General features: G+C 40.5%; 1 protein-coding gene across 1 annotated transcript in view; it reads right to left on the bottom strand.

The window, feature by feature from the left end:
• The window catches only part of LOC149238274 (uncharacterized), a 48907-nt gene extending 23661 nt beyond the window's left edge, over window positions 1–25246 (bottom strand). Inside the window, exons 1-2 of the mRNA XM_089372977.1 lie at window positions 25060–25246; window positions 24577–24667 (exon numbers count right to left, since the gene is read on the bottom strand). Coding sequence (XP_089229103.1) covers window positions 24577–24667; window positions 25060–25137 — 169 coding nt within the window. The 5' untranslated portion in view covers window positions 25138–25246. The remainder of the gene's footprint in view (window positions 1–24576; window positions 24668–25059) is intronic.
• Window positions 25247–25911: the final 665 nt, after the last annotated feature.

The following is a 25911-nucleotide window of genomic DNA, read 5'->3' as shown; positions in this document are numbered from 1 at the left end:
CTCTTTATAACGGATTCTCCTTCCCTTTAAATCGAGCTTAGGAGCAATACTAACATGCTCAAACAGCCTTGCTGTCACCTACAGCAATGTGACATTATCATTGATCCTTCATGCTGTAATATAGTTACCTTGCTGCGTTTTAGATTCACTTTCCTGCTGCGTCTAAGGGTCCTTTCATACTGTGATAAGATCTCCTTTAACTACAGCCTTCCTCCTTTATTTGCTGCTGATTATGACCTCCTTTAGGACTGTGACTAGGGCAGCACTAGCCCTACTTTGACAGCGGATTAGGGCACACCTGCACTGCAGCTTAAACTCCTTGTTTGGACTGCGGTTTAAGGCACAGTTTTACAGCTGCTTGAGACCTCCATTTTCGGTGACTGGAACCTCCTTCTTTGACTGCGGATAAGGCAGATTTTGACTGTGGATAAGGAGCTGTGCATAGGGTCAATAGACAGCGGATTCAGGCCTTCATTTAGGGTCTATATTAGCCCTCCTTTCATCTGCAGATTGAGCCTCTTGAGACAGCGTATAGGGGCTTATTCATGCTGCACATAAGTCTCCTCTTATCTGCATTTAGATCTTCTTATAAGCCTGCGGCTAGGGCATCATCTGCACTGCGGCTAGGGCACAACTGAACTGTGGCTAGGGCATCAGCTACTGCGGCTAGGGCATCAGCAAATGTATATTTTAGGTGTCCCTCCTTCTCCAAAAACCCAAGACGTGGAGAGGAGGAGAACACACCAAGAATGTGTGTTAAAATGACTTCAAATCCTCACCAATTTATACTAGAACGTAGATGATGAATAGACACGTCTATTGGGCTTCTGAGCCTACTCAAGTTGCTGGTCGGCTTGGTAATAATTATATAAACAAAATAAATTCATATCTCCATAAATACTTATCGGAATCGGATGATCTTTGGATCAATCCTACACCTCTCGACGAGAGGGATCCAATAAAAATATCAGCTGTCATAAATAAGCTGATCCACATGGAGTTTGGCCCTAGTTGCCAATTTAACACTCCCTCTCAACTAGGGAGAACTCCATCCAGTGATCCATAAGTCCGACTGTACAATCTCGGCCATCAGTGCCCTGCACTGCTCTGCCCAACTCTGCTCAGCTCTGTTGGCTCTGCTAACTCTGCTTTGCTCAGCTCTGCTGGCTCTGCTCTGCTCAGCTCTACTGGCTCTGCTCTGCTCAGCTCTGCTGGCTCTGCTAGCTCTGCTCTGCTCAGCTCTGCTGAACTATGAAGAAGAAGAATTGATCGAGAATGTCTCATACCATTCTCCACTGACCCGAAGTCAGTCTCAGAGTGCGTACCACTAGTCCCAGACTAGTCTCAGCCGACCCGAAGTCAGCTTCATAGTAAGTACCACTCCTACCACTGGTCCCAGACCAGTATCGCAGTCTCAGAGAGTGTACCACTGGTCCCAGACCAGTTTCAACCGACCCGAAGTCAGTGTCATAGTATGTACCACTCTCACTGGTCCCAGATCAGTACTGCACTGACACAAAGTCAGTCTCGGAGTATGTACCACTGGTCCCAGACCAGTCACAGCTGACCCGAAGTCAGCGTCATAGTATGTACAACTCCTACCACTGGTCCCAGACCAGTATCATTGATCCCAGATCAATGGAGGTCATCCTAGCATAGGGAGTACGGTAGATACAACGATGCGTCCATCGGTACTACTATGGTCCCTAACTTCATTTCCCTGCTCATTGATCAGATGAGAGGTACTTCCCATGAGTCCCAGACTGCATGGGTAGGATGCCTCGACAGGAGAACTTAATCAATCCTGTCCTAACAGGAGAACACATCAATCCTGCTACAATCGCCATGGAGAACACATCAATCCAGGCCTCACAGGAGAACTAATCATCCTGCCACAATCGCCATGGAGAACACATCAATCCAGGCCTCACAGGAGAACTAATCAATCATGCTACACAGGAGAGCGAATCATCCTGTTCCACAAGAGAGCGAATCATCTTGTCCCACAAGAGAGCGAATCATCTTGTCCCACAAGAGAGCGAATCATCTTGTTCCAGTGCACACCACCAGGGGAGGGTGAGTCACCCTGTGGTCATATGTTGCTCCAGTAGATTCTGTAAGCCCCCCAGAGCTCCCAGAGCTCAATGTATACAACATGTAGGACCCTTCTTCAAAGGTCTCTCGACGACTCCAAGTCGTTCAGGAAAATCACAAATTTGATCTTTCCTAGGGGCTCTGTCCTGTGCATCATCCTAATGCGATGGAGCCTCCTTGCTCATCGACTTACCATGATGTCTATCTGCTGGAGCAATCGACGAATACGGGATTCCTCAATAATTGAATCCCACCTCTGGTTGTCACAGAGAATCACAGTGGTACTCATCATGTGAACAAACAGCTCACTGAAGAGCTTCAGCAACCAGACTGCCTCACAGAAGGCCATACTAGCAGCAATGTATTCTGCCTTGGTGGTGCTCAGAGTCACCGACGTCTGCTTCCTGCTCATCCAGGGTATCGAGGCAGATTCCAAAGAGAAAGAGCACTTAAAAGTGCTTTAGTGATCCTCCACACTGCCTGCCCATTCAGCATTCGAATAATAATGCAATTTCATCTTTTCGGCAGTGTATCTCAATCCATGAGAGATTGTGCCCTGAAGATACCTCAGAAGATTCTTGGCACCAATCCAGTGAGGCTCAACCAAATATGAGCTCACCATGCTAACTGCAACACAGATGTCCGGACAGAGGTTCTCCAAGAACATCAACGCGAATGAGTTTATAAAACTCAGAGGCATTTCCCAAATCAGGTCCGACATCACTACCATATAACTTCTGAAATTTAAGACCCTTGAGGTAGTCACAGGCTTGCAGCTTATCTTTTCACATTCAGAATCCAACTCCCTCTATCTCCTATAAATGAGAGGGTCTGCACCTGTCAGACATAGGTGCCGGTATGAGAGGTTTATCATCCACAACCTTCGAGTAATGGTTTGGATCAGTTTCACTCCTGGTGAGTCTCAGCTGCATTAGACAGCTATCAATCCTCTCATACTATGCCCGAGGTGTTTTGCTTCAAGCCATAGAGAGCTTTCTTCCACCTGTATACATGAGATTCCCGATCATGAGTCTTAAACTCCTCGGGTTGTTCCAAGCCTGTGGACCTGCTGCATGAAGGGAATGGTCCCCTTATAATATTTTCCTTCGGTACATTTCAGACATGTACCTACATGCTCCTCTTTGAATTCAAGCATCCGAGTCACCATCTGACTCACAGACCTCCAGTGCTGAGTCAACGGACATGGTCCCCAGTGGACTTCCAGCAACTTGATACAACCCAGAACTCAAAACATCTTAACAAGATATATTTTCAAACACGTACCTTTCCATTGATAAGTGCCATCTTGTAACCTTTGATTTCCATTTCCGAGATGGTCATCGGGTTCTTCTTGCGATCAGGTACATAAAAGAGATTCAGGGGTTTCTTGCTTTCGTGGAGGAGTCGACCACTTCCTTGATGACCTGCATTACCAGTCATTCCTTTGATTATTGAAGATGTCCCAGGAATGATTGTTATCTTCATCAAGAGATGTGTCCCTGCCATTCGGACACTCCTTCGCATAACGGCCGAACTTATTTCAACAAGGCATCTGCCTTTCCTTTCACCCTTAGAACCGAACTTCCCAATGAAGGGATCATTAGATGGGCCATCAGAAACTTCTGCTGCGTCATTCTGATAACATTCTCTGCTTTGACTTCACCCTAGGTGAATTATGGGGAACCCATTGATCCTTCTGTCTTGTCCCAACTGCCTTTGGTGATTGCTCTTTCACTCTTGCTTGGGCATTGTCTTCACCTCAGCTCTGATACCATGTTAATTTTTGGTATGTTCTATGCTAGAGCAATTTATTTAAATTTTCACAATTGGCAATCACATCAGCATTATGATAAACTGCAGATAGAACATAAATATAAAACGCAGAAGACAAGCCAAGACAAGAGGACACAAGATATGGCGCAAGCCAGGGACAAACCCCACAATGTGTGGGGAAACCCTTTGATCAAATCTTCTTTTATCTTCAAAGTTCAGCAGAGAGAGAGAGAGATAGAGTACAATGATTTAAAGTCAATACTTGACTTGCCAAATAGGAGATCAGACATCAGAGATCTTCACCTTGAAGATGACACAATGAGGTTGCAGATCTGATCCCAAGTACTGAAGATATGTAGCAGATGAACAGCTCAGTCAGTTACCCATATTACTGAAGCTTTCCTTCCATGAGACTCTCCTTCCTTTGCTGCTTCACTGATCATGTCAAGGCTGCTAATCTGGTACCTTTCATAAGGACTGGTGCATGGCAGACCTGGTCATTTGTTAGGGCACCCTCTGAGAGCCACAACACCTTAACCATGCCCCACAGTTCACCTGATTACTGCAGCTAGCTTTCATACAATCCTCCAATGATACGCTGCCTTATAGGGCTGCTTACCTTCTGAACGCAGCTACTAGATAAAGGCCTCCAACTGCTGGCTATGGCCTGCGGCCTAGCCCAGCAGTGGACAGTTGGACTGCAACTACGTTCCTTCAAACAGTGATTCAAACAGCCCTTACATAGCAGCCTCAATCTCCTCTTTATAACGGATTCTCCTTCCCTTTAAATCGAGCTTAGGAGCAATACTAACATGCTCAAACAGCCTTGCTGTCACCTACAGCAATGTGACATTATCATTGATCCTTCATGCTGTAATATAGTTACCTTGCTGCGTTTTAGATTCACTTTCCTGCTGCGTCTAAGGGTCCTTTCATACTGTGATAAGGTCTCCTTTAACTACAGCCTTCCTCCTTTATTTGCTGCTGATTATGACCTCCTTTAGGACTGTGACTAGGGCAGCACTAGCCCTACTTTGACAGCGGATTAGGGCACACCTGCACTGCAGCTTAAACTCCTTGTTTGGACTGCGGTTTAAGGCACAGTTTTACAGCTGCTTGAGACCTCCATTTTCGGTGACTGGAACCTCCTTCTTTGACTGCGGATAAGGCAGATTTTGACTGTGGATAAGGAGCTGTGCATAGGGTCAATAGACAGTGGATTCAGGCCTTCATTTAGGGTCTATATTAGCCCTCCTTTCATCTGCAGATTGAGCCTCTTGAGACAGCGTATAGGGGCTTATTCATGCTGCACATAAGTCTCCTCTTATCTGCATTTAGATCTTCTTATAAGCCTGCGGCTAGGGCATCATCTGCACTGCGGCTAGGGCACAACTGAACTGTGGCTAGGGCATCAGCTACTGCGGCTAGGGCATCAGCAAATGTATATTTTAGGTGTCCCTCCTTCTCCAAAAACCCAAGACGTGGAGAGGAGGAGAACACACCAAGAATGTGTGTTAAAATGACTTCAAATCCTCACCAATTTATACTAGAACGTAGATGATGAATAGACACGTCTATTGGGCTTCTGAGCCTACTCAAGTTGCTGGTCGGCTTGGTAATAATTATATAAACAAAATAAATTCATATCTCCATAAATACTTATCGGAATCGGATGATCTTTTGATCAATCCTACACCTCTCGACGAGAGGGATCCAATAAAAATATCAGCTGTCATAAATAAGCTGATCCACATGGAGTTTGGCCCTAGTTGCCAATTTAACACGCCTCCACCAAGTTGGCCTCAAGGAAGGACAAGTTGGCCTCAAACAGGGGAATTCGACCTCACAAGAAGCCTATTTATCGGAGCAGCTAGACCTCATTTGAAGCACCAACTCAACAAGTTCAATCTGCAGTTTTTGGGCTAAGAAAAGTGTGAATTTCAAGGGGAGGAGAAAAATTCTAGTAAAGGAGGACAACATCTTACTAAAGAAGCCGAAATTTCTCTCTCTTATCTCACACGTGCGAAGTTTTCAATTGCTGCTGGGGGCCAAAATTTTGCAGCTGCTGGGGACTCCGAAATTCCAAAGTTGTTGGTGAAGCTTGGGCCAAAATTTCTGAGTTGTTGCTGGGCTATTGCTGTTGAACAAGAAGAGACTATTGAAGGTTGTTATATCTCATTGAAGGCTGACTTGGTGGAGGAAGAAGGTTTGTAGGTCTAAGGTCTTGGTCTATCTCATTTTGAATTATTGAAGGACGAGTTCTTGACTGGGTTTTCCCCCACATAGGGGTTTTAGCCCTGGCTAAGTGCCTACATCTGGTGTTCATTGATCTTTGTGTTTTGCCTACACCTGGTGAACACTAAGATTTCACAAGTAATTATCAACATAAGAAAATATTTCTGCCTTTCCGATTTTCTAACATAGTATCAGAGCTAAGGTGAAGAAGAAGGAAAAAGGCAGGCTGAAGATCTACTGAAAAGAGAGATATAAGAAAAAGAGATCAAAGGAAGGATATTAAAGAAAAAGGATCATATAAGTTGACCATCTATAGGAACTCTATCAAACTCAATGAAGGGAGAAAACAAACTAGAAGGAGCCTCCAACTACAGGGCATGGAAAAAGAGGATAGATCTCATCCTCGAAAAGAACAAAGTTTTGAATCTTGTTCTAGGAAAAGTCAAGAAGACTACAGATGAAGCAAAGAAAGGAGAGTTCAGATAAACTGCCATCTTGGCCATGAACCTAATAGTGGATGGAGCAAAGGACAACCTCATCCCATACATATCCAACATAGGTTCCGCTTTAAAAATGTACGAAACTCTCTCCAAACTATTCACCATCTAGAACATTGGTAAAATAGCAAGCCTCAAGAATGAGTTGAGAACTATTAAGATGACAAAAGATGATACTGTATCATCCTACTTTATAAGGATATCTAGAATCAGAGATGAACTCCATGTAATAGATGAAATTGTCCCAAAAAAAGAGCTCGTAATTACTGTTCTTTTAGGACTACCAAAATGTTGGAGTGATTTTGCTTCAAGACTTAACAATTGGAAGGATACTCCATCATTTGAACAAATGTGGAATGCATGCAGTCAAGAAGAAGCTTGAGTTTCAGTAGTAAACAACAAGGAGGATGAAGAAGAAAACACCTCGAATGCCTATTATGCTCATCACAAAAAGAAGGGAACCTTCAAGAAGTTCAAAGGACCAAAGAAGAAAGTTGACCTATCCAAGATCGAATGTTACAATTGTCACAAGATGGGTCACTACAAAAATCAATGTCCAGAGAATCCAAGGAATAAGAAGAGAGATAGGGATCAAGCAAATGTTACCAATGAAGCTCCACCTAAGAAGAACAAGACTAAAGAATCGAAAGTCAAGGACTTATACTACTAAGTCCTCTCTCTCTCATATCCCTCTTAGTCTTCTATTTTAAGTTTTGAATTGTTTTCCTTTATGTTTTGATTTCTAGAGTTTGTAGGTCTAACATGTCTTGTTAGAACATTTTTTGAATTTTTGATAAGTTGTAGGTATCCCTCAAGATTGGATTAAGAGGGAGCCTCCACCATTTTTACCAAAAAAAAAGTATTTTGTTCTTTTTTTCATCTTTTCATGTTTGGCTTCCTCCTCACATCAAGATTTGTTTGTATTGTATGCTAATAACCTTTTTCTTTATATTTTCCTTCATAGGAAAAGATTGTAGAATACACAAAGGTTATGGGGGAGACTTGAAGCATGGAAGATGTTATGTTGCAAAGGAAGCCTTTCAAGAATTGATTTCCTACAAGGTTTGTTAAAGAACAATTCAAGGTATGTCTTAAACTACAAGTTGTGTTATGAAGTTCTCTTCATAGAAAAGGTATGTTCATTCTCTTTTGAAATTTACATTACTGACATCGATATGTCTAGGGTTTTGAATCTCAAAGATTCTTGTTAAGGTGATTAACCATTAGATTGAATCTAACCTCATCATATTATCATTTAATCATTTTTGTGGAACCCTAAAAGGGTTCACTGTAAAACCCTAACCTAACGGTATGTCAATATTGATTATGAAACCCTAGTCTACTTAGGGTTGTTAATGAAATCTAGAAATCCTATTCTTTTGATATTTTGGGTTTTGGTATTGTTATGGCAAAATCCTAGTCCTTTAGGGTTTGTTGTTAATGTCTAAACCCTAGATCTTTAGGGTTTGATAAATTAGGGTTTATAAGCTAAAACCCTTGTGATAGTTGTAGTAAGATCCTAGGAATGAAACCCTAGGTGTATGTTCGTCTGTCTGATCGAAACCCTAGCCTAGTCAAAATTGTTGTATATCTAACTTTAATGTATTGATGTTTGTGTCTTGGGTTTACCTAGTAGATATTGTTGTGATATGCTAGTGCATGATTATGAAATCCTAGTTATGTATATGCGAGTATGCTTATTGATACTCATGTTTTAGTTTGTGAATTCTAGGGTTTGTAACAAAACCCTAGTAGAAATTGATATTCTAGGACTTGATGATATTATTGATATGTTTTAGTTTTGATGATGAAAATCTAGGGTTTGGAACAAACCCTAGTAGAGTTTGTCATAGAATATATTATTGAAACCTTAGATGTATAGTACTGTGATTGGATTATTATTTGATTTGCTATCTAAGGCCTTGTGTCTCGAAATGGAATCTAGGGTTTATGACAAAACCCTAGTAAGAAGTTGAAGTCTAGTATGCAAATAGATGTGTCTCTTATCAATTATGAACCTAACTAGGTTTAGGTATTTGATGTCTAAAGTCTGAATGCTTTGATGCTTCCATTATAAGAATTTGACATAATTAACCTCATGCTTCTATATGTATTTGGTTGTACTTGCTATTAAAGTTTTGCAGGTACATAATCTTCAAGATGTTGGAGATATTCGTAATTGAAAAATAATGATGAGCATGATGAAGGAAGCTATAAGGATGATGATGATCAAGATAACCTTGATATCGTAAGGGAACACAAAAGTAATGAAAGGTTCTTCGATAATATAAAAGATGTAATCGATCTCCCTAAGTTGATAGGGAGGGCATATTATAACAGTGAATACTTTGATGTAAGCAAAAGTATTATCGATAAATGTTCATGAAGTTGCAAACAAAAGACTTGAGGAAGATCTGAAGATGTATTTCGTGTTGCTGAAGAAATGAAAGAAGAAAGCTTCCGACAAATTGTATTTGGATAACTTGATGATGATAGTAGCATCAGAATGATTGAGGACCCCGAAGGTTTGTATTTACTTATATTTGAAAGTTTATTGTTGATTGGGGTTTGTGTTTGTATAGGTAGATCTCTCCACAAGAAGAATGAACACTTTGGAAGCATGCTTGGACAAATGGATATATTTAGTTTAGTTTATTAGGGAGAAATGAAGCATCTAATGGCGGATGCTTGGGAGGACATCTGGCCGGCCTATGTGTTGATGTCTAGATCCCGAAGAGGGAGGGTGGTGTTGGTCATGGAGCTCCGACCTTGGATACGCACCTAGATCCCTGGGTTGATGGTTAGCAAGTAAACTTGATGGTACCTGGACTGACTAACAACTTGAGTCCATCTTAGTCCCACCTGGATAGAATACCTTGGTCAAGTTTCTAGTCTGCAGCACTAAGTGTGCTAGAACTCTTCATAGTTCATTTTGGAGATCTTCCATGTACCTCTATATATATGTAATTATGAATACCTCCCTAGTTAAGAGGGAGTGTTGAAAAATGTAACTAGTGTCGATCTTCATAATTGTATTTGAGTCATGATGTGATGTATTTATCAAAAGAAAGAAAAATAAATTGACTTATTAAAGCATGGGTTTCATGCTTGGGTCATTTGTTTATAGGTCAAAGCCTCCATTGCAAGCTTCTAGGGTTTATGTCAAATGTCCTTGTCCATGTCAAAATGTAAAGAACCCTTCTTGGGATTTATTTTTCAAAGAAGAAATTTATTTTATTGTATTTTAAGTCCTCTAGGCCTCCTCCACCAAGTCGGCCTCAAACAGGGGAATTCGACCTCACAAAAAGCCTATATATTGGAGCAACTCGACCTCATTTGAAGCACCAACTCAAAAAGTTCAATCTGCAATTTTTGGGCTAAGAAAAAGTGTGAATTTCAAGGGGAGAAGAGGAAAATTCTAGTAAAGGGGGCCAACATCTTGCTAAAGAAGCCGAAATTTCTCTCTCTTATCTCACACATGCGAAGTTCTGGATTATTGTTAGGGGCCGAAATTCTGTAGTTGCTGGGGAGACCGGAATTCTGAAGCTGCTGGTGACGCTGGGGCTGAAATTTCTGAGTTCTTGCTAGGCTATTGCTGCTGAACAAGAAGAGACTATTGAAAGTTGCTATATCTCATTAGAAAGCTGACTTGGTGGAGGAGGAAGGTTTGTAGGTCTAAGGTCTTGGTCTATCTCATTTTGAATAAATGAAGGAAGAGTTTATGACTGGGTTTTCCCCTAAATAGGGGTTTTAGCCTTGGCTGAGTGCCTACATCTAGTGTTCATTGATCTTCGTGTTTTGCTTTTGGTAATTTGTTGATGAAACAGAGATAAAGGAAGAACATAAAGAAGTTAATAAGAACACTAAGATTTCACAAGTAATTATAAACATAAGAAAATATTTATGCCTTTCCGATTTTCTAACAAGATGGAGGGTGAAGAGCCCACAGAAGAGGATGAGCTAAGAAAAGTAGAGTTTAAGGAGTCAATAGGAGAAAGAGAAGTGAAAGGAATATAGCCTGAAAATAGTACTTACTATAGATCAATGTTGCGAACATCGACATCGAGATAAAATCAGTGAGGGTCTGGAAAAAGAAAAAATCATAAAAAAACAGTAAAAATACAAAAAATACAAAAAAACCTATGAAATTACTTTATAAACAAGTATGGACGCAGACCAGCAATTTTTTGCCATCACCTCACGCTAAAATCGTGGATTTTTCATTGAGGAAAAAATCGCCGAAAAAATCAGGCCTGTGAAAAATTGTGATTTTCTAATTTTACCGCGATGTTTGCAGCACTACTATAGATGACCTTTAAACAAAAGAAGGGGAATACTGGAACATGGTCAAAATGTAAAACGGCAATCATTGGCAATTATTGGGATCAGGAGACTGTAATCCAAGTAATTAATTTACTAAAAGAGTACAAAGACATGTTCCCTAAGAGTTTTGAAGCGATGATAGGAATCGAAAGATCCCTACACACAATGAAGATTCAATTGAAGCCTAATGCTAAACCTGTGAAGCAGCAACCATATAGTCTGAATCTAGAGTATAAAGATAATGTTCAATATAGTATAATTTTTTTAGTGGACGAGAAAGAGTGGATCACTTCTATGGTAATTCAGAATAAGAAGACAAGGGAAATTTGGATCTATGTTGAGCTCAATATTTTTTTTACCAGAACCGATAAAAAACTGGACCAAAAAAATGGTCGACCAAAAAATATATAAAATATTCAAATTTTAAAGAAAAACATATATATTCGCGTGCATTTATATGAACCCAAACCACTTACACACAAATATGCAAAAGTTCTCATTTAAATAGCAAGAGTGATCACAATCATTCCAAACCTTGAGCATTTTTTATGAAGCATCTAATAACTTGGGGTGGAATAGTGGAGGCGGCTTCATTCTTCGTCTCGCTGATTCACATTCTTCCAGGTCGAAATGGGTTTTGGCACAGGGTCCAACAACATGGCTCAAATTCCAGCATGTAAAAGCCTGTTTTTATGCCTTAGCAAAAGGCTGCTCTCAAATCTAAGTCTATGTTAACTCCATGCTTATCATCAACCGGCTCAACAACACCTAACAACAACACCCAAGTATGCAAAAACATATTACTCTTACCTATGGTGGAGGAAGCAATTCAGCTTAAAAATTCTTTTAATTTTTTCTCATGCTCTCACATTTACAGGGAAAGGAACAAAGAAGTAAACAATCTCACTAAAGAAGGTTTGTTGATGGATGAAAGCCCATGGGAGATCGCAGACCTTTGTGATGGTATTACCAGCTATGCATTCTACCACAAGGCCATACAGGGATTTATTCGCAGGGGCAGCCAGCACATAATCTCTTGTATCAAAATATTTTTGGTTTATTAACAGTTTTCTTGTGCTTCACTGTTTATCCAGTCACCTTTTTCTCACTCTTTCTATAGTTTTTTGTGGTTGTCTCAAGATTTTTGTAACTCTGGTCAAAGCCTTTAAGGTTGATACATGCATGTTTTTGTAAACCAGGCCTAGTCCGAATACAGACCAAATCAGTCTCTCCCTTTTTGAATGCACAGTCAACATGCATCTAAAGAATGTAAGTACATCAATTTCAAAAATGAATGCAATTTGGTTTTTTCCTCTAGAAAAATATAGCAAGAGTGCATATAACCAAAATGGCACTTAGTGCAATAAATCTATGAACCAAAAATACATCAACAAAGAGGCTCTAGATGACCTCTAGAGTTCAAAAAAATCATGCTACAACAAATACCTGCATATCATCATATTCACCGCCTATATTGGGATCCTCGTCATCAATATCACCCTCTAAGCATTAAAATAAGACAGAAAAACATTCACATGTCAAGTCGAGATTTTGTTTGAGCGAAGAGTGCATTTTTACTAGGGTCATGATAGAGGAGTTCAACAATCAATGCCACTAACATCAAGATACATAGAGGACTTGGTGCATTTATATTCAAAAAAACATCCAAAATACCTAATTAGTTGTAGAAGATATGAGAACATGCATATTTGTACATAAATCAAGATAGATATGGCATCCAATGTGCATCAATGATTAATTATGTTGGACACCTAATCCTAAATGGGTTAGTGTGGAAGCCGAATAGACCAAAGCAGTCCAAGAGACCTTGGGATCTGAAACCCAAGAGTCACATAATGTACTATAAATGTATATCTCATGTTAATAAAAAATGTACTGCATGATTTATCTTTCATATTGTCTTTGCTGTCCATGTGTGTTTAACATGGTATCAGAGCAGGTGATCTCCTGCCCTGCTCAAATATGAGCCACTTGTTTTCCGTGGCCTTTCTTACATGCCAGTCCTGTACATTCATATAATTGTCAGTACTGCTATATTAGGAGGTCCCTGACAGTCCCTGCGATTCTTGACCTACCACTCTGCTGTTTACCAAATATGCATCTGTTAGCGTGCATGCAATTCTGAAATTAGTCAGAAATTTGTGGCGACCACAGTGCGTTTAAAGGCTATACCACTGCATATCACTCTGTTAGTCCACAATGTTGCGTTAAATGATACCAGGTATCGTATGTTACGTTGAATAACGCATCTGTCATAACGCATATGTTACGTTGAATAACGCATCTGTCACCCCCTTTGTCCATAACGCATCTGTCATAACGCTCTCTGGCGCACCAGCACTGTCTCTGTCCATATACGCTCCATTTAAAAGCGCTGCACCACCTGCGATGTACCTTTATTCCCTGAAATTCGAGGTTGTTCCGGGATTTCCTCGGCTGGTCTTTCTGCAATTGCTTCAGGATGTAAACGCATCGTTGAGTTAGATATCAAAAGGTGCTACGGTGTGGATGATGTTGGAATATTGGTTGTAGCCAAGTCCTGTCAAAATTTGCGACAGATGAATGTCTCATACTGTTCAATCTCAGATGTTGGTTTGTTAGCACTGGCAAGTCTTAGATGCTTACAAAACGTAAAGCTAGTTTATTTGAGGAGTGTAACGGCCAATGGTTTCATGTATTTTCTGCTGGCTTGCAAAAGTTTGAAGAAACTTAAGCTTCTTCAATCCTTAAAGTTTAATTTACCACGAGTTCTGATTGAGATGTTGGAAGCCCGTGGGTGCAATATTCGATGAATGGACAAGCCTTTTGTGGTATAGGATGCCCATCTTAACTAAGTGTTAGTACTTGATGTTTTTCCGGAAAATGTAATATATATCTCAGAGGCCCCTTTAGCAGTAGTGTTTGTCCAACTCTAAACAAAGCAGTTTTGTGTAATGGTGAATTTCTGTTTAAGCGTCGTGAATCTGTGAGTAATGTAGTGAGTGAATTATCCCATACAGTTCATCTTCTGAGAGATGAAATGAGTACCTAGGATATATAGGTACATTGTACATTGAAGAGTATTTGTGGGATGCGGAATCGAGAAGCGCCCTGTGGATTCACCTTCGAGCTCCAGAGGAATTGGTGAAACGCTTATGTAAGGACCCATCCTTGAACAATCTCATACTCAGGCTACTGAACCTTTCCCGTGAGTACTGTCGTAAGGCCTTCCTCCAGTCAGTACCAGTCTTTGTCATAACTGATGCGACCATCCTTATCAGTATCTACTTCACGGACAATATCATCCAGAACGTCTGCGTCATTGGAACCCAAATCATCCACCAAGGCTTCTCTAAGCTCCTCGATTTCAATATATCCACTACCATTTTTGTCAAAGTATGTAAATGCCTTATGCAAATGCTCATCATTGCCCATCCTTTGCCAATGAACTGAAGCTGCAACAAATTCTCTATAGTCTAGAACACCATTACCATCAACATCTGCCTCTCTGAGTTCGTGACAGCAGCAATTTCTGTTTGTATATGTCAGGACAGTTGCTGAGCCGGGGGAAGCCTTCTTCTTGGTCTTCAAAATCGACGGCAGTACTCAAGTGTGACCCGGGTTCGTTCCCCGGCAACGGCTATTGACGTTTTGCCTTCCTACGAACGCCTGTTCAACTGCCATCGACGCAGTGGTATTGTCGTTTCATTGAATGCGCAGCATTATTAATGTTTGAATGCCTGAATGCGTTTGCATTACTAACGACTTTTTAAAGCTGAATCCGCTCACTATATTCAAGCATTGAACGTATATTCAAGCTTGGCGCCCGCTTGGGAGTGATTGTATATGGTACATTATTTTGTGTTTTCACTGTTACAAAGAGGAAGTGTTTGCCCGCAAAGTCTACATGCATAAAGATTGATCTAGCCCCAAGGCTACAAACTTGTATTTTCAGTGGTTGTTTCAGTTGAGCAGCATATCACTGTACCTGTGCTTGAAATCTTAATGAGTATAGACTATTGGAAGTGATGTTTGGTGATGTACCTCTGCTATAGAGGGTCTCAAACTTCCTCATCTCATTGGATGTGTGGCTGTGAATATATTGAAGACACTCCATATTTATTTCTCTGTCTTGGAGTTGAATACGTTGCATATATTATCACTGTGGTGTTTTCTCTGTAATGATGGAGCTTCTTTGATGTTATAACACTTATCTACAGCCACTGTTCTTCCTAACATTTGCTGGTATATACTACTTCAGATCTCTGTTATTATTAGAGTTGATATATCAGAGGTATATGTAATCCATTCCTGTAGTTGAAGTTCGAATTTCAAAAAAAAGGAAGAAGTCATTTAGTTGTGCATCCATACAAAGCGTATCTTGGTATACCTGAGCATTTTAAGGGTGAAACATATCTATTGTATCTGTGTTGGAAGGAATTTGAGCCTCTCATTCTTGCTGGACACAAATCTGTTAGTGATTGGTTAAATTCTTAGCTGGAATTAGTTGAGTGCCTTTTGAATACCTTCGGTGAAGTTTTTTACATCATTGGGGTCATTTCCAATAAAAAAGGGGTTGAGATTCTTGGATTTATTATTGAAGGAAGAGGTCGAGCTACCCTTGTGTATATTCGTGGAGTTTGAGCCGTGTCTCCATTGCTGGTATTCGCGGATTTTTTATTCTTTTTGCATTCCTGAGCTTCCAGAAGGGATATAGAGGCAAGTTCTATAAAGTTTGAAGGAATCAGCTACGTAACTTAATTTAAAAAGTCTAGTCAGATGTGAAATTTCTACAGAATTTAAAGAACAAAATCTTTGAAAGCCTGGTATTGGACAATGTATTTTTCAAACTGATATTCTTAATTTTTGAAATCTTCAATAGCTGGGGTTTGTCTAGACTTGCTATAGTCTCCACTAGGATTGTTGAGTGTTCATTTCTTTGTTGAGACAATGGCTAGATTTGATGATGTATTAGAGTTACTGAATACACTAATACACTCCACTATTGGTGGGAAGGTAAATGTTAGCAAAGACACTCTTTGTGACATTCAGACCTGCCTGCATGATGCACAAGAAAAGATTGATTTTTTGCAACTAGAATCTCAGTTCCAGCAAGATGAGCTTCAACAGATTTGTCATTCCAAATTGTTTTCTGCTCAAAACAATATGTTGTTCAAGGTTAAACTAGCAAGTGGTGAAATTAGTAAGATTGAGGTTGAATCAGAATCCAATAAAGCAGCAGTTGTACATGCAGATGCAGAAACTCAGTCTGCACTTCCCAAGCCCATCATCAGACCTTGGGAACAGCTTGTCCACAACAAGCACAGAACTGGTCTTGGATATGACAAGGACTTGTCCTTTCATATTCCAGACTATGCCAAGCCCATTCAATTTCAGAGTGCTGGATTCATTCATGACAGTTCACCTGCTCCTCATGACAGTTCAGCTTCAGCTGTTCCAGACTCTGCCCCTCTTCCACAGCAACAGCAACAACAAAACAGATCATAAAATGCCAACACTGTGACCGAGTTGGCCATCTGAAAGATCACTGTTTTGATCTTCATCCATGTGAGCACTGTCATAAAACTAGCCATTCTTCAAACAGATGCTTCAGAAACAAACACCTTGCAAGAACAAAGATTCATCTTGGATGGATCGCTTCTTGGCAATGGGCATCAACAGCCAAGAAGATATTCCAAACACATGTTAGAACTTGTTCCAGAGTATTGAACAGTCTTGCAGTTGAGTTTTCTCCATCTTCTCACCTTGTACCTAACAGGGGGGGAAATGATGGTCATCTACAAGCTTCAAAGTCACATCAAGCAAGCCTGAGCCACAACCTGCCACACCAGTTTCAGAGTTGTAGCCAGAGACAAAGATGCCTGTGAACATGCCTTCAATTGACAATCTGGGACACTTCCTCTAGCAGAAGACTTCAGCTTCTTGCCAGTTTTGGAAGCATTCCTGGAACAAAATTGAGAACACTTCCTCTAGCAGAAGACATCAGCTTCTTGCCAGTTTTGGAAGAGTTCAGGAATTGCATTAAGCATTCCAGAGTTGTTGGTCATCCTTAAACCATCACAGGTTGAGACTTCCCTTTTCAGGTTGAAGTTTTACCTTTTATGCGAGGTGAGACCTCCCTTTTATGGTTGAAGGTTTCCCTCTTTAAAACAATAGGATCACTTCCTCTAGCAGAAAACTTCAGTTTCTTGCCAGTTTTGGAAGAGTTCCGGGAACTGCACTAAGCGTTCCAGTGTTGGTGGTCATCCTTAAACCACCGCCCTTTTTACCAACATTTCATAGAGCACATTCAGCCTAGTGCTGCCATGCATTTTTTGCACATTTTGTATTACAGCTCTCTTCTTGGACTCATACATAACCCTTCGGATTAAGGGGGGAATGTTGGACACCTAATCCTAAATGGGTTAGTGTGGAAGCCGAATAGACCAAAGCAGTCCAAGAGACCTTGGGATCTGAAACCCAAGAGTCACATAATGTACTATAAATGTATATCTCATGTTAATAAAAAATGTACTGCATGATTTATCTTTCATATTGTCTTTGTTGTCCATGTGTGTTTAACAAATTATTCGAGCATCAAGCATCTAAATTCTAGCAATTACAAACATACATCAAAATTTTTGCATATCACAGATAATAGTAGGTAGAATGTATCAAAATTTTAAGCATATAATAGAAAGTAGAAATTTAGAAGATAAAAAACTCAAATATCTTATCTAGCAAGTGAGAAACTATCAAGATGAATCATCACCAAATAATCATGTTTAAAAAAAAATGCCACCTGACCATCACCAACTGCACATTGAACTAGGAAGACTGAAAGTTCAAATTCACAACACTAAAGTCTAACACTCTAATTGATATGTATCATCTATAGAGTCTAGAGTCGGCACTGATGTTCTTGGTGAACACCCGTCCGGACATGTGTTTTGCAGTTAAGACATTTAGCCATACATAGCTGAGCCTCATCATATACATTGGATTGCCGCCAAGAATCTTCTGAGATATCTTCAAGGCACAATCACTCATGGACTGAGATACACTGCCGGAAATGTGAGGTTGCATGGTTATTCTGATGCTGATTGGGCTGGAAGTGTGGTGGATTGCAAGAGCACTTTTGGATGTTGTTTTTCTTTGGGTTCTACTTCGATATCCTGGATGAGCAGGAAGCAGAGATCGGTTACCTTGAGCACCATCGAGGTTGTATACATAGCTGCTAGTATGGCCTCCTGTGAAGCTGTCTGGTTGAGGAAGCTCTTTAGTGAGTTGTTTGGACATGTGTTGGATACCACCGTGATCCTCTGTGACAACCAAAGTGGGATCTGATTATCTGAGAATCTCGTGTTTCATGATCACTCCAAGCATATAGATATCAGGTACCACTTTATTTGGGACATGGTACAACGAGGAGCAATAAGGCTCCATCACATTGGGATTGATGACCAGGTCCAGGATATTCTGACAAAGCCCCTGGGAAAGGTCAAATTCTTGGCCTTCCGAGAATGACTTGGAGTCGTGGAGAGACCCTCTTATGAGGGTCCTCTATGAAATGAACATTGAGCTTTGGGAGCTTCGGGGGGCTTGGGGTAATTCTTGGAGCGATGAGCTACCATAGGGTAAGTGGTTCAGCCCTCCCCTAATGGTTTGTTGTGTATAGGGTGAGTGGTTTAGCCTTCACCTGTTACACCCCTCGGCGACATGTAGGCAGGATGAGTGATTCATCCTTCTCCTGTTGAGACATCCTAACCCATGCAATCTGGGACTCATGTGAAGTACCTCTCATCTGGCCAATGAGTAGGGAAATGAGGATAGGGACCATAGTACTACCGATGGACGCATCGTGTACTACCATACTCCCTATGATAGGATCAATGGGAACTGACTTCGGGTCAGTAAAAGTGGTATGGGACACTCTCTTTTTATTGGAACAGACTTTGGGTCAGTAAGAGTGGTATGAGACACTCTCTTTTGATTGGAACTGACTTCGGGTCAGTAGAGAATGGTATGATACATTCTCGATCACTTCTTCTTCTTCATAGTTCAGCAAAGCAGAGCAGTGCATTGATGGCAGAGATAGTACAAATTGGTAGATGGATTAGCAGATGGAGTTCTCCCTAGTTGAGAGGGAGTGTTAACATTGGCAACTAGGACCAAACTCCACATGGGTCATCTTATTTATGGCAGCTAATATTTTTCTTGGATTCCTCTCTCCGAGAGGTGTAGGATTGATCTAGAGATCATCCGATTCTGACATATACAAATGAAGTAATGAATTTATTTTGATTATGGACAAATCGTTAAGGTCGGCCAGCAAACTTATGTAAGGTCAGAAGCCCAAAAATCACATCTATTCATCCTCAAAGTTTACCTATAAATACATGATGCCTCATCCTCATTTGGACATCATTCATCTTCACATATCTCTCTCTCCTCATCTGATTGGGTACGGATTTCTAGGCAGCTCCTCTCTCCACACGTGAGAAGGAAAGGAAGGACATTTTTTGTTTCAGCGTTGACCTAGTTTGACTGAATTTCCAGAAGGTTGTTTTGGGTTGCATTGACCAAGCATTGACCTGTTTGATTGTGTTTTTGTGAGTGTTATCTTTGTTTGGGCAGGCTGCATTTCTAAGCACAAAAATCGAGGCAAACCATTGATTGTTTGACCAACGTTGACTGTGGTTAGGGCTGACCACAAGTTGATTGTTTGACCAAACTTTGACTAGGCCGAATTTGACTATTTTGAAGGTTGTTTCATCTTGCTGTTTGGAGGCCGAAGTTGGCTGAAGTTGACCAAATCTTTGAGAGTCAAATCCGCCCTATTGACCAGCGTTGACTTCTTTGGTTAGGGCTCTTTTACTACTGTTATAAATTATCAAATTTGTAAATTGTACTATCTCTCTCTGCCTATAAGAAGAATTGATTAAGGGTTTCCCCACATTAGGGTTTGTCCCTGGCTGGTGCCACATCTTGTGTCCTCTTGTCTTAACTTGTCTTCTATTGTTTATGTTTATGTTCTATCTACATTTTACTATCATGTTGATGTGATTTCTAAACTAGATATTGATATTGGGCTAGTAACGAAATTGAAGTAAAATTGCTCTTAAGCATTGAACATACCATTGTTGCCTAAAATTAACACAACGGGAGGGGGCAGGCTAACCATATGTGGACCCGGATGGGAAAATAGATGAATGGGGCTAAAATGGGTGGAAGGGAGTGATGTATATGGTGTCAGAACGTGGTACCATGCAACCAAAATCGGGATTTCCCATGTAGTGCCAACCCTAAAGCTAATGGACAGTTAAGGAGATCCCACGGGACTACGATACAAGGCTAACCACGAAATCGGGCAGTGGAGACAAGAGTACAACTTATCCCACTCTTTCAGCCGAATCCCCCCACCAATCCATGCCCAAAAGTGCCCATGACAAGTAAGGAAAATTACTCCAATGAAAAGCCATACCTTCAGGGTTGGGAGGCCCACCTTCAAACATACAATCATAACAAGTGGGCGAGGGACCACATGGTTGGCTCAAGTGGTGGAGATAAGGGCACATCGAGCTCTCTGTTGGCTGCAAGGGAATGTTGGCTGCTAGCTAAGGACCATCTAGGAGAGAACTTTTCTCCTATATATGCTACCCATAGGTGGTGAGTAATGTTAGAAAATCAGGAAGGCAGAAATATTTTCTTATATTTGATAATTACTTGTGATGTTCTTCATTTCTTATTGGATTTCGTTTACATCTTCTTTCCTTTTAGTTCATCAAACAATTACCAAAGCAATAGCACATAAATCAATGGACACCAAATATAGCCACACAGACAGGGCAAAACCCCTTTCTAGGGGAAAACCAGTCAATCATTCTTCCTTCAATAGTTTTCCTGAGATAATCCAAGACTCTAGACCCTGACAGAAGCCTTCCTCCACACCAAGTCAGCCTTCCTCTTCCTTTGCAGATGATCCTACTTGACCTGGCAGCAGTAGCAGCACCAAGCAGCACTTCTTGGACCTAGTAACTTCGACCTTGCTTTGGAGACTTCGATCTTGGCTTAAAGACTTTGATCTTGACTTAGGAACTTCGATCTTAGCCCAATACAACTTCTTGAGGCAGCAACACCCAACAACAGTAACTTCGACCTATACTTGTTCTAGCAACAGCAACATGCAGCAACTGGCAACGGCATCAACAAGAGAACTTTGATATTCCAATCTAGGGCATGAGGGAGAGAGAGAGAGATGCACCAAAATTCGATTTTCTTTCTTCTTTCACCTTGATCAAACTCGCACTTCTTTAGCCCTCTTCCTTCACTTCGCACTTTCTTTGGCTTCCAGCGAGATATCGAACTTGCTCGAGATAATCTCCCCCAAAAGAATTCGAACTGCTTCTTTATTAGGTGAGGTTGAATAGCCCTCCTTGAGGGCGACTTGATCATCTTAAGGCCGACTTGGTGTGGAGGTAACATATTTCATTTTTGACTCAATATTAAACCTTTTTACATGATTCAAAAGCCCAAGAAGGGTCTCTTTAAAAGTACAGTGACTCTATTAACTCAGAATAAATCCTAGAAATCCTCAATGGGGACTTTGACCTAAAACATGATGACCCAAGCATGAAACACATGCTTTAATAAGTCATAATAATAATAATAATAATAATTTTCTTTATTCTTTTGACAAGTACATTTCATGATGACTCAAATACATTAATGAAGACCAAACCTAGTTAGATTTTCAAACAAGTAAAAGGCCTCACTTGAGCCCTGGTATAAGTTCAAAATAGTTGTCCACATTTCTTTGGCGGTCTTCTTGTCGAAAAGATGTGGTACAATGTGGTCCTAACTCCTTCTAGGATAATCCTCCTTGCTTTGGCATCGTCCTTGTTACGTTGAGCCAACTGTTAGGAGTCAGTTGGCGTGGTTGTTGGGTTCTCCACAAACTCATTCACACACTCCTCCTCTAGCACCACAGTAATCCTCTCCTTCCATGAGTAGAAATTTGTTGCTCCCTCCAAACTGTGCTTTGGTCTCAAACTTACCCTAGTAAGACATTCTGTTGGTCGAATTCTTCAGAAACCCTAGCACGTTGTTCTGGCTAGAAAATTTGCGCTCTATGGGTCGAAACTAGGTCGCACTGCTAGAAACCCTAGGGAAATCTTTCAACCATATTACGCCTCTCCTTTGCACCTTGAACCTGTTCTTGAGGTCGAAACAAGATTGTTGGTCTTCACTCAAAGACGTAGCTCTGATACCATGTTAGTTTTCTAATAACCAGTTGTTAATTTAATAAGTATCATGAAATGGAGGAACTAAAAAACTGAACTCTGAAATTCACTTACTAAATACACCAAGTATTCTAACAAAATAATAGCAACGGAAAAAATAAATTCGTGAAGACACAAGCACACAATAAAACAATACACCAGAAATTTAACTAGGAAACCCCAACTAGGCAAAACCTGCCAACTTATGTGTTTATATTATTTTGCTCTGAAAAATCTTCAAATAATGATTACAAATCTATGGGAAAATTTCCCTTCAATTCGTTGACCCTCAACACAGTTGGTCTACACACTCCTTCCCTACTCGGCCTCCTTGCATGTGCACTGTACAAATGTGTACAAGCTAATTCGACCCTTCTGCGCAAGCTAATTCGGCCCTAGAAGAGATGTACGTTGGGTGAAGAAATACGTTGAGGTTGTTCGGCCTCTCTTCCTACCCTAGTGCGTTGATCTGCAAAACCCTTCTTTTGTTGAGCTAAGCACGCAAATCATCTATTGCATACTGAGCCAAGTTTGTGCCCTTTTCCTCATAAAGTTGACCTAGGCCCACAAACTCCATAAATGGCTAAAAGATTAAATCTCAATTGATGAGATTGATTCACTTTTTTACTACAGGAAAATTTTAATTTTCGTAAGTCAAAAAAATAGAATCTGGTTCAAACGAGATACAAAGACCCGATCCCTAGACCAAATCCTCCTCCCAATACCAAGTTAGCCCTTCCTCAAGTCCTTCTTGAATCTACACCAAACTGCTCTTCCTTGCAACTTCGACCTACAACACTGCTACTCGACCTGCAACTTCATCCTTGCACCTTCTTGGAAACCCTAATACAGCCTCTTCTTGAAACCTACTTAGAGCAAGACAGCTCTCCCAAGATCAACGAGGTCTAGACAAGAGTTCTTTCTTCTTCCAGCTACAGATTCTACACTTCGTCCTCCCGCAACTTGGACCTGCAATTTTGGCTTGTTTCTACAATCCAAAAACCCTAGATGTTCACACGTGTGAGAGAGATATAGCCCAGAAACAAAGTATTCCGTCCTCCCAACTTCTTCTTAGAACTTCGCTCTTCTTCTCCCAGCTTCCTAGCTACAGATCAAACTATTTTTCTTGTAGATCGATCTTGTGTGTGAGTGTATCTCCAAATGAAGTTGAACTGCTCTTTATATAGCCTTCTCAAGGGGTCAAATTCCCTCCTTTAGGCCGACTTGTACTCTTGGAAATTCCCAAACTTTCAAGACTCAAAAATAATTTTTTTTACAATTACAAATTGCCCGAAAGGGTCTTATGAACATGATGTTGACTCCATTGACTCATAACAATAAATCCTAAGACTTAACAAACCCTAGAAGCACGAAGAACATGCTTTTACCTAAAAGACCATCAATAATGAGCATGAAACACATGCCTTAATAATGATAATTTTTCTTTCTTCTTTTCTTGTTACTTAGGATACATATTGAAATGAGTACAACAATTATGTAGACCAAAACTACTTACATTTCTCAACGGGTATAAGCTCTATTGTTTGCTCTACCTGCATTCTAAAAAGACAATTCAGATGTAACTTCAACTATCTACAATGGGGATTTCAATTTTTTTTATAATGAATAAAACGTTCTTTCTATCCAAAAACAATGGCCTTGTAAATACAAGTGCGTAGAAATATCCTTGAGCAAGTTTTGAGATTAGATACTTATTTTTCTCCATATGAATTGAAGATAAGTGCAAACGTTTATTCACGCAATGATCAAACAGATTTAGCTTAGAAAGTTAATCTCATTGGCACTTGACCAAATGAATATTAAGTAAATGGATGTGATCTAATGCAGATCTAGAACAGTGATAATGTACTTGGTCTTAGTGTCAACTCACATCGACTGAAAATGTGCTTGATAAACAAGAAATTTATAAAACAAAGCTACCATTATCCAAGTGAAAACCGACTCCAACGTAATGGTTACAGTGAAGTTGCATTGGAATACATTATTCGTGTGAACAAAAAATTATCTAAATCAGAAGGCTAACAGTCACTGAAGATGTCCACTGGAGAAAACCAACAGTAAACATCTCAGGTAACACGTGAAGAAAATTTCCTGATGTTGCAATTCAAAAATCAGAATAATGGCGGTGGCAGATCTGAAATAATTTGTAACATTCACAGCTTGAATTTAGACAAACAGATAGTTGAAGTTGTAGTTGGCTGAATGGCATATTGTTTGTATTGGGATATGAGGCTGCATTTATTTTCCCATTATAATATTTAAGCAAGTCACTGCTTTATTCTACCAAAATGCAATCCCTCATTCCATTCAAAGACAGTGGCAATTCATTTTTCAAAATAATAACGAGAAACCTGTAGTGGCGTGCTTCGCTATTTGCTCTCCCGACTTCCTCACGTCAGTCCATGGTACTTTCTCCAATGTACAGGCCGGCTCGTTTAGAAGCTGTTAAACACGCATACATCCCATCAAGGCATAATTAGTAGGCCGATGGTCTGAAAGCTCCAAAACCCCAATTATGAGTCCTCCAGTAAAACCCCACAAGGCTGGGAGCAGTACATTCTCAGAGAAGCGCCAATAAACCAATTCACAGGGGGGATTTTATCGCATCGCATTCTGGAAACCAGATTTTAACCGCTAGGACTGATAAAATCATGGTTACATAGAACTAATTTCATGCACCAAACCCTGATTTGGGTTCACAATCAGTATATCGACTAAGAGGCATAATGCCGAAACTCCCAGGACAACCCACGAATCTACAGCACGTGTTAATACGAACTTACAGAACGGTAAACACTTGGTAAATTTGGGGTTTACGAGTAATAATCGCTTACCGTCAGGGTTTCATTGAGAGTTTCTGTGAAGCTCGTCAACGTTTGGTGGAACTGATCCTCTGCAGCTCTTTTGCTCATTTCCACTCTCCTTCTACTCCTTCCTCTCAGAGGACGTCGGATCTTTTATTTTCTAACCAAATTGTTCCAGTGTATTATACTATGTTGCACTCTCATTGGGGACGGGGACGGGGACTTTCCAAGGTACGGCAAATATATATATATATATATTATACTACTATTATTTTGGTGTTTGGAATGGATTTGTTATAGTGTTTAATTTTTTTTGGAAGTATCTCTCATACCCCTGTAGTAGTATAGGAAGACACAAGCAATGTGAAAACAAGTTTCATTACCAATTCTGGTCTTTAGAGTTTTGGTGTTTGGAATCGATTTGCAAGAGTCTCACCTGTGTTCAAATCTCTAGAGGCCTCACCCATATGCCCGTAGTGTAGAAAGATACAACCAATATGAAAGCAAGTCCCATTACTGACTCTAGCCTCTGGAGTTTTGGTGTTTTGAATCGATTTGCAAGAGTCTCACCTGTGTTCAAATCTTTGGAGGCATCACCCATATGTCCGTAGTGTAGGAAGATAGAAGCAATATGAAAGCAAGTCTCATCGCCATCTCCGGCCTCTGGAGTTTTGGTATTTGGAATTGATTTGCAAGAGTCTCACTTGTGTTCAAATCTCTGGAGGTGTCACCCATACGCTCGTAGTGCAATATGAAAGCAATTCCCATCACCAACTCCGCCCTCTGGAATTTTGGTGTTTGGAATCAATTTGCAAGAGTCTCACCTGTGTTCAAATCTCTGGATGCGTCACCCATACACCGCACTGTAGGAAGGTACAAGTA

Source organism: Pinus tabuliformis, chromosome 8, assembly GCF_031772625.1.
Source record: "Pinus tabuliformis cultivar Carrire ecotype Pingquan chromosome 8, CPIR1, whole genome shotgun sequence".
Lineage (NCBI taxonomy): Eukaryota > Viridiplantae > Streptophyta > Pinopsida > Pinales > Pinaceae > Pinus > Pinus tabuliformis.
This window is presented reverse-complemented; position numbering and strand designations above follow the sequence as displayed.